This window comes from Poecile atricapillus, chromosome 6 (genome assembly GCF_030490865.1).
Source record: "Poecile atricapillus isolate bPoeAtr1 chromosome 6, bPoeAtr1.hap1, whole genome shotgun sequence".
In the NCBI taxonomy this organism is placed as follows: domain Eukaryota; kingdom Metazoa; phylum Chordata; class Aves; order Passeriformes; family Paridae; genus Poecile; species Poecile atricapillus.
The window spans coordinates 34,333,314-34,342,513 of record NC_081254.1 but is presented as its reverse complement, the minus strand read 5'-3'; the positions used below and the strand labels follow the sequence as shown (position 1 = coordinate 34,342,513).

Below are 9,200 nucleotides of genomic sequence, written 5' to 3'. Positions count from 1 at the left end.
TCAGACAGCCTAATGCAAATAAAAAGCAGCACATTCTTAAATGCTGATTGGAGAAAGAGCGTGTCCCGTGTCGGGGTTAAACTGGTTTGTTCTAAAGGACTTTCATCCCACGGTGAGATCATATGAGATTAGAAATATAAAATATTGCTACTGAAAAATACAGTGTTTAGGATGTTTATCCTGGCTACTGTCAGCTCAATAAAAAACTAGCGTGAATCAATTAATTCTTCGAAATTTCATCTTCTTGTCTTCCATTTTTTCATCTTTATTTTAAAATATAGTGCATATGAACACAAGAAAATCCCCAAAACAGAGGTTCTACCCAGTCCCTTCTATGTTAAACACAATTATCCTCACCAAAAGTCCGTAATTTTGTGCAGATCATTGTTCTTCAAGGATGAGAGTAATCTTCCACACAACCACGTTGTCACCAAAAGCAGAAAATAAACGCTGCTAAAACTGGATGAGTTTGCAGTGCATTTCAGAAGTACCAAGTGTATTTAGAAACACAAAAATGAGACTGAAACAACACACTCAAACATTTACATTAATTAATTTTAATTAATTCCCTGATTAAAGGAGTGAAAATTCAGTTTTCCTTTGCTGGTAAGTCCAATAAAACAATGCCTTAAGTGACAGAAAGCAGAATGCTGGCTGTATTTGCAGCATTATTTGTCAGAGCCCGTTCAGGTCCATTTCCCGAGAGTCAAGGACGGAAAACACCCTGAACATTCCTGCACTGAGCACTGGGTGGAAGCAGAACTTGATACCCTCATTCCCCGGGCGTGTGTCTGCCACAGCCTCAGGAGCAGCATTCCCCAACTCCTGAAGGTGAGATCCTACTGAAAATTAAATGAACCCCATCTTTTATTTATGGCCTCTTTTATTCATAGCCTCTCTCCTGTGCCATGCACTATCAGGACACAACTCGGGAGAACCCCGCTGCTCCAGGTTTTGACATAATAGCAAGTTTCACAGAATCCAAGAATCATTTCAGTTGGAGAAGCCCTTTGAGATGTTGAGTCCAACAGGGGAGCCTGTTCAGTGCTGGATCCCCACACTGTGGGGGAAGAACCTTCTCCTAAGCTCCACCCTAGAGCCTGGCACCGCTTCTGGGCCAGTCTCTTCTCCCAAGCAAGCAGTGACAGGACAAGAGGATATCCACCTAAGCTGCACCACACGTTTAGGGTGAATATTACGAGGAATTTCTTATCGGGAGTGATTAGACATTGGAATGGGCTGCCCAGGGAGGTGTGGGAGTCAGAGATGTTTAAGGAACGACTGGACGTAGCGCTCGGTGCCAAGGTACGGTTTGCACGGCGCTGTTGGGTCCTGTATTGGACTATTATTGTAATCTCAGAGGTGTTTTCCACACCTAACTCCAGGTCTCTGCGCCCTCCGCCACCTCCGGGCCGTGGGGGCGATTCCCCGGGCTCTGGGTACCACTCCGCCGGCTCTGGGTGTCTCTCCCCGGGCTCTGGGTGTCTCTCTCCGGGCTCTGGGTATCCCTCCCCGGGCTCTGGGTGTCTCTCTCCGGGCTCTGCGTGTCTCTCCCCGGGCTCTGGGAGTCGCTCCCCGGGCTCTGGGTAGCTGTCCCCGGGCTCTGGGAGTCGCTCCCCGGGCTCTGGGTGTCTCTCCCCGGGCTCTGGGAGTCGCTCCCCGGGCTCTGGGAGTCGCTCCCCGGGCTCTGAGTAGCTCTCCCCGGGCTCTGGGTATCGCTCCCCGGGCTCTGGGTATCTCTCCCCGGGCTCTGGGTAGCTCTCCCCGGGCTCTGGGTATCTCTCCCCGGGCTCTGGGTAGCTCTCCCCGGGCTCTGGGAGTCGCTCCCCGGGCTCTGGGTGTCTCTCCCCGGGCTCTGGGTAGCTCTCCCCGGGCCGTGGGCGCCTCTGCCGCCCCGGGCTCTCCCTCGGGCGGTTCCCGCCGCTGCCCAGGGCGCACGCGCGGGGCCCTCGCGCAGGCGCGTCCCGGCCGCGGCGGCCGCTGAGGGTCGGGCGGTGCCGCTCCCCCGGCCGGGTGTCCCCGTCGGGCGCTCCCCGCGGCTCCGCCATGTCCAGCGGCTGCGTGGCGGAGGAGGAGGAAGAAGAAGGAGGAGGCCGAGAGCCGCGCTGTGTGTCGGCGCGGTGCTCCTGGCCCTGCGCGCCGCCGGGCGGCCTGGCCCGGGCGCTGTGCCTGCGGCGGGGTGCGGGGGACGGCGAGCCCGGGTGAGGGCGGCGGGCGGCGAGAGGGAACGCCGGGCTGGGCCGGGCGGGAGCGGGGCTGGACGGACAACGCGTGTCGCTTCCCCCCCGCAGCAGCGAGGCCGTGGTGGCGGAGCGGCGGGCGGGCGGCGAGGAGCCCTGCGAGCTGCGGCTGCAGTGCCGGCCCGGCGCCGAGATGGTGTCCGTGGGGATCGTGAGCCAGGCCCGGAACATGGAGGTGTACGTGGGCGAGGAGTACTGCGGCACCGGCCGGGGACAGAACCGGGGCACCCGCCCGGGCCTGGGGTGAGTGCTGAGCACGGGCGGGGCTGGATCCCGCACACGCTCGGGCAGCCTTGCGCTCTGTGTGTGCTCTGAGGTGCTCCTGTGGTTAGAGACCTGAGCTCTGTAACAAGGCTGAGGGAATTGAGGTTGTTCAGCCTGGTGTAGAGGAGGCGCCTGGGGAGACCCTGGAGCCATTTCCATTGCCTAAAAGGGTTTCGAGAGAGCTGGAGAGGGACTTTGGACAAGGGCTGGGAGAGATAGGACTGGGGGGAATGGCTGCTCACTGACAGAGGGCAGGGTTAGGTGGGATTAGGAAGAAATTCCTCCCTGTGAGGGTGGGAAGGCTCTGGCACAGGTTGCCAGAGAAACTGTGGCTGCCCTTGGATCCCTGGAAGTGTCCAAGGCCAAGCTGGACGGGGCTTGGAGCAGCCTGGGACAGTGGAAGGTGTCCCTGCCCATGGCAGGGGATGGGTGACTTTTAAAGTTCCTTCCAACCCAACGCATGCTTGGGTTCTATGAAAGATCTGTTGTCTCTTTGATAAGTAGTCATCTCACACTTCAAAGCACAAGAGAGAAGATTTGAAAAAGACGGTTTTATTTTCACTTTCAATACTTCCTTCCATGCTTTGCCGGGGGAAATAAAGCAATATTTCTGTTTTGTTTTGAAGTCATTACATGGCACATCTGCTGCTTAATTAGCTAAACAGAAACCAGTCGACTGAGAGCCTCAGGGAGGATGTGTGAATAATGTACTGAACCTCAAAAACTTCTCTAGTGCACAGTGCATGCACACATACAAGTAATTTTTTACATAAATATTTGATAAGATTCATTACAAGTTGCATATAAGCATTAAAACTGCTCTTAGAAAATAAAATCTGCTAAAAACAAGAAACTGAAACTGCTGTTGGAAACCATAAATCTGCATTAGAAATGTGTTCCAGTCAGTCTTGTTTCTTATCTAAATATGTACCAGTATAGTGTATTTCTACAACAGAAAACAAGTTCTTTGTATATTTATGTCACAGCTTATTTATTTTATTTTTCTAGTGAAACTGATGAGGCTACTTTATACCACAAGTACCTTAAGTTTGAATGCCCTGCAGCCTCCTGTAGAATTAAGGTAAGGAGTTGAACAGCATTGCTTTATTGTTCTTTTACCTTTTTAATCATTTAATCGACTAAATTGCATTGCTCTTAGTAAAATTATTGGTTTTATACACTTCATCTGTTCACATAATCACGTAAAAATCTGTTGGCTGGTACTTTGTCTTGGCAGAGTGCTCCTTTTAAAATGGTATCTCAGTTTTCTTTCCATGAAGACTTTTTATAATATAGATAATTGACTCTTACAGAAAATAAACATGAATCAGATAAACTGCAAATCTGTGATTAGAACTGTCAGCTCTGGGGTTAAATAAACTTGTGAAAATCGTGTGGCCACAACTCTTAAATGCTTAGAAAATCTTTATTTATCTTTGGGGCACTCAGGTACTGTTCCAGTCAGAATTTTATGGGATATAATAACAAGGAGAAATTGGCTTAATTTCCCTGGAAAAAGAGTTCAGCATGGTTTTTCCCAAGACTCAAAGATCAATGCATTGTCCCCTATGTACAAAGAAAACACAAATTGTTTCTTTCCCTAACCAAAGTATTTTTTTTCCTTCTTGCGATAGCTGCTCTCCTTTGGTGAGAAACACAGAGTACTCATCAGTAAAATAATTCTAGAAGTGAAAGCAGTGTCTGCAAAACTAGCAACTGATTTTCCTTCACTAGGATCAAGCATAGATCTAGACAGAGTGCAAAGTATAATGGAATCCATGGGATCTAAGTTATCTCCAGGTGCTCAGCAGCTCATGGACATGGTCCGGTGTCAGCAGAAAGTAAGTCACTTTTCCACAAACACAAACTGGCACTTTACCAGTTAAGAATGTTCTAAAAAGATGTTTGGGGTTTTTTAATCTGCACTTTCTGCCATTTTCATCCTGATTTACCTGTTGGCACTCGAATGAGTGCAGATTGTGTACTCCAGGATTATTATTATTATTATTGTTGTTGTTGTTACTATTGTTATTATTTGCACTGTTATAATTTTAAGCTTCACTGCCACCCTGCTCTCCTTTTGCCTGTTTCCACTATCAGTGCTAGACAAGGATGGTGGGCATTTTCTCTAGAATGTTTGGGGTGTAGATAGATGGGCTGGTTTGTCTCTTTAATGGTCATTATAACCATGTCACCTTCAACTGAAAGGAACGTGCTCTCAGAGAAAATTTACTTTAGATCCTAATCCTGCAAGGTGGGCTGTATCAACAGACTCCTGAATCCATCTGATGTTAATCATTCAGTGTTGGAGACACAGCATGGTAAAAATCAAGTCAGTAAAGTTCTTTTCTTACTTAGACACTGACAAGATAATTAACACTTCATACTTACAAGGATTGTAGTTCAATACTTTTCAAATCTTTACTAGTAGAATGCTGGGTTATAAAGTATCCATGGTTACTCCTGTCTAATTTCCAGTCTATTTGAATACTCAAATGGGTTTTTCTCTCCATCAGAACAATTTCCCTCTTGGAGACAAACTCAGTTGGATCTTGGGGAACAATTCCAACTTTGGGAGTGACCGTGCAATAGATGGATTGCGCAGTGCAGCTCTTCAGTCATCACTGAGTCCATCAGCCACTGAACCTTTGCCTGTTAAAAATCATTTAACAAGTGAAGCAGTGTATAAAGATCTAAAAATAACTCGTGATCTGAACTCAGAGGTACCTGAAAGAGGGAATACTTTGGATTCTGAAAGACTTCCTACTCAGCAAAATGCAGTTGACCTCAGGAATGACTTGAAAGTCGGGGGATCTTTGCAGGTGCAGCAACAAGCAGGTGAAACCCCAAACGTGGCCAACCCACAGGTGCTTCTTCCTTTTCTTCAAAACTTGTGCACTCAGGTGAATCACCTTCGGCTCAAGGATGGAGAGAGGCACCTCGGGAAGAGTGCAGTGGCTAAAGAGGAAGGTGTTCAGAGTGCTGGGTGAGTTAAATCTGGTCAATCTCTCAATAGTGTTGACTGCTCATTGACAAGTTTAAACAAAATGCATAATGTAAGCATTTTCTTCTCATTAGCAGCACTAGTGAGTCTTAGAGTATGTGGTTTTAAAGGCTGTGTGGTGATGAGCATTACAGTTTTTCAGATGAGCTGCTTGAATGTAGGAATTTTTCAGAAGAAAGCACATCATTTGTTGTTACTAAACTGTTTAATTTAAAAAGGATGTTTCTTCATACACATTTAGCTTGTCTTTCTCATCTACTGTATTTTCATTACGATTACTTTTACCCCTAAATTCCTACATCATCCCTTTTTCACACAATGTGGTACAATCTTTCTGCTGTACTTGGTGTGTATCATCCCATTGATTTTCCTGTTCCTCCTCACTTGTTGGCATTTACAGTGCAGGTGTCACAGTTACACAGTTTGGTACCTCATGAACAATACTGGAACTCCTGAGATGTAGGAATCAGGATTTAATGGAGACTGAATATCTCAGCTCCAGTATTTCTAAAGAATGCAGATGTAAACCCAGAAAGTTGTCTAGTTTGGATAACTTTTGAATAATTTTTGGTGACAAGGACAGTCTGCTGTGCTGACAGAATACAAATGTGTATATTGTTGACTTTTGTGGATTTTGTTTTATGTAACTAAGCTCTCTAATGCATAATTGAGCCTTTGAAAAAACAAGGTTGAAAGAAGATGATTATATACAATAGCATGTTTATGAAAAAAAAATAGAGATTTAATGTGGCAGGGAGGGTATTTTTCTCATGCTAAAAACCTAATGTCTTCCAAAGTTCAGTGCCTAATCAATGAAATGTTACATTTAAAAGATGTTCAGGTGCCCAGATCTCTGTATTGCCCCTTGTCATTAAGAAATAGGTTATTCTTATTCTTATATTTGCTCTTCTTACAGAGTGGAACAACAGCCTATTTGCTCCTATTTGGAAAAGATCATTTCGAAAAACCTGGATCTGATGGAGAAGAAACTAATGGACTATATTGACTGCCAAATCCAGGCTCTTCAGACACACATAGACAATAAAATGTTTCTCTTGATGGACTTGGTTCAGAACTCAAAGCCAAACAAAATCTCCCAAGCACACTATGATTCTAATGAGGGGTTTTCTAATGGAGAGAGGTAGAGGGATTCAGAAGCAGGGTTTCAATGTGAACACTTTAAGAGTAATTACACTTTACAAAGCTTAGTATTTATGCAGTTAAAGCTATAAAGAACCTCAGTGTTGTTAACTTGCATTTTGTTACTGTAATTCTATCCACTGTTGTACACACTTGCTAGTTTTATGAAAGATCTTAAGACTATGTGCTTTTTCCTAAATATGAGAGTTTTGTATGCCCTTTGTGGCTTATTTATTTAAAGAACATTGCTAGAAGATGTATGAACAGTTCCCCAGTTCCAGTTTGAATAATGGAGTACTCTAAATAAACTGAGTTACTGCTTACCTTTTTACCTACATGTAATCAGTTCACTTTTTTGGGTTGTATTAATTTTTGTTGTGAAATGTATTATCAGTAGTACAGAATGTAGTTTGTGCTTTTGTTGAAGATGTTCGAGCTCTGAGAGGAAGGTTGGATTGTCACTTCCTGATTTGGGCAGTTTAAGGAGCTGTCTTTAGAGAGCTGGGGAAACCTGAACTCAGCCTGGGTTCTTTGGAAGCTTTGTTGGCTGTACAGGCACCTAAATTAGGAATCCAGGCTCCTTAAGAGATACCTAAAACAAGCCTCTGATACCTTTTTCCTTCCTAAACTACCCAAGCGTGCAGGAACAAGTGAAATGAATGCTTACTCAGCAGTCTTTGTCCAGGTTTCATTATCCTAAGAAGTGCAAGTACTTCACTGATGGTTCCTCTCAAGTGGATGTTGTTCTCAGACTGGATGTGCTGGGGTAGCTCCAGAAGACCAGAGGAGTTTTCCTTACTGCATCACACTTCCTTTAACCTGTTGGGGTCAGTTTTGCTGTCATTTGGGGAGGTAGGAATGTGACTCCAAATCCCTCTTCTGTGGAAGGCTGAGTTTCAAACTCCATTCTATTTGTTGCTCTTGGATTCTGGGGTGCACCATTTAAATTGGAGGGTGTAGGGACTTTATGGTAAACCCCTCAGTTGGGTGCACAAACATTTTTGACAGAAGCTATTGTTGGGGAAGCAGGTGTTGACTCAAAAGCAGCATAAGCATGTACGAGCCAGTGTCCTTATTTACCCTGCCTGATATTTTCTTCTCCAGGAAAACTCATATTTTTTGAAGACTGTCAGATCCTGATGGTAGTAAACCCAGAGAAGTAGATTTGGAAGAGAGGATAATCTGCTTTGAAAAGACTTCTTGCAGTTGTCCCTGATTTTAACTCCTACCAGTTTTGGGTTTTTTTAAAACAAAAGGATCTTGTACTTCATACCTGTAAAGGCATAAAGTCTATCCTCAGGTAGACACACTCTTTTTCAACTCAGTGACTTGAGATAGAGTACTAAGATGAGCGGTTTTTGGGCTTGGATTTTTTATTTACTAACAAAAGAAGTTGAAATAGATTTCTGAGTGTCGTTGAGTTCCAGTGCTGTTAATTTAATGATTTTTTATTTTTTCTCTCTTCCCTTCTCTGGGTGACAAATATGAATAGCAGCTGACACTAAATAGAAATCTCTAGAGTTAGTTAAAATGAGCTCTGGACATTTTGATAGCTGTATCCTACCTGGTGTCTGTGATGTTTTAGTATCACAGCTACCACAATGAGGACATTTGAGATTAAAACCACAAATCCCAGAGTGTAGAAGTTGTATTGTTGCAGGTTTGGTGTTTTTTCAGTTTCCACTTCAGTGAGGGATTCTGTGTAGAGAGAAAAATGAAGTGTTAAAAGTTTAGAATACTATATGATTTAACTGGGAATTAAACTTTTTTTCAGATATTTTCATTTGACATGACCCACACAGAGTGCAAATCCTGAATATGTAGTACTGAAGAGTTGTAAAAATTGGTAATAAAACAATCCTGCAGAACACCACGATGTTCAGTTCTTTGGTATTGCTGCAGCCAGGCTTCTGCCAAGGAGTGCTGTCACCATGAGAGAGATTTGAGACAAAGCTGGGCAAAGCTGGGCAAAAAAAAGCAGCTTGGGGTTCTGGTGGTTTTCTACCTGCTCCTCAGTAAAACTCATTCTGTTTTATAATACCTTGTGTGTTCTGTTTGCACTTGAATCCTTTTCACATTACAGATGTGTCCACTTCCACATGTATGGATGCAAAATCTTTCACTATTCAAATAAATGGGAACATACCTAAAATGTTGCTAGAGTTTAGAAAGTTTAATAATTTTAAAAAATTGTTCTAAGTACTATTATGAGCAAGATTAATACTAAATATTTCCTAGATGTGATACCTGAAAGCAAGTGGCCCAATTGCTTTTCTCAGGTGGAGCTTTGGGCTCTATAAATGTGAGAGCAACAAGCACAGTGGGAGTAGCAATTCAAGTTTTTAAAAACAGCTTTTCCATATTTTGTAGTTTCTATTTGCTCTCTGTACCTGACCACTGTAGATCAGAGTGCAAATGGCACCAAAGCTGAGCTGTCTTACAAACACCTCTGCAGCTCTAATTTAAAGGCTTGGTTTCTGCTCCCAGGACTTTATAGAGACACCACTATAAATAAATAAAGACACTTTATTCCTGTTCTGGCCAGTGCATGC

General features: G+C 44.2%; 1 protein-coding gene across 2 annotated transcripts; it reads left to right on the top strand.

The window, feature by feature from the left end:
* The first annotated feature begins 1,954 nt into the window (after positions 1–1,954).
* C6H10orf88 (chromosome 6 C10orf88 homolog) lies at positions 1,955–8,518 on the top strand. 2 transcript variants are annotated; one of them, XM_058841686.1, is made up of 6 exons: positions 1,955–2,201; positions 2,295–2,483; positions 3,513–3,585; positions 4,139–4,345; positions 5,021–5,490; positions 6,425–8,518. In XM_058841686.1, the coding sequence occupies exons 1-6, from the start codon at positions 2,047–2,049 to the stop codon at positions 6,651–6,653; spliced, it is 1,323 nt and encodes a 440-aa protein (XP_058697669.1). In that variant the 5' UTR covers positions 1,955–2,046; the 3' UTR covers positions 6,654–8,518. The 2 variants fall into 2 exon arrangements, with proteins under 2 accessions (XP_058697669.1, XP_058697668.1); XM_058841685.1 differs by having other exon boundaries at positions 2,292–2,483.
* The last annotated feature ends 682 nt before the right edge of the window (positions 8,519–9,200 follow it).

Coding starts and splice junctions, on each gene's coding strand:
- C6H10orf88 (XM_058841685.1), top strand. CDS start 2,047: ATGTCCAGCGGCTGCGTGGCGGAGGAGGAGGAAGAAGAAGGAGGAGGC. Junction 2,202..2,291: donor GCGGGGGACGGCGAGCCCGG/GTGAGGGCGGCG, acceptor TCCCCCCCGCAG/CAGCGAGGCCGTGGTGGCGG. Junction 5,491..6,424: donor GAAGGTGTTCAGAGTGCTGG/GTGAGTTAAATC, acceptor CTCTTCTTACAG/AGTGGAACAACAGCCTATTT.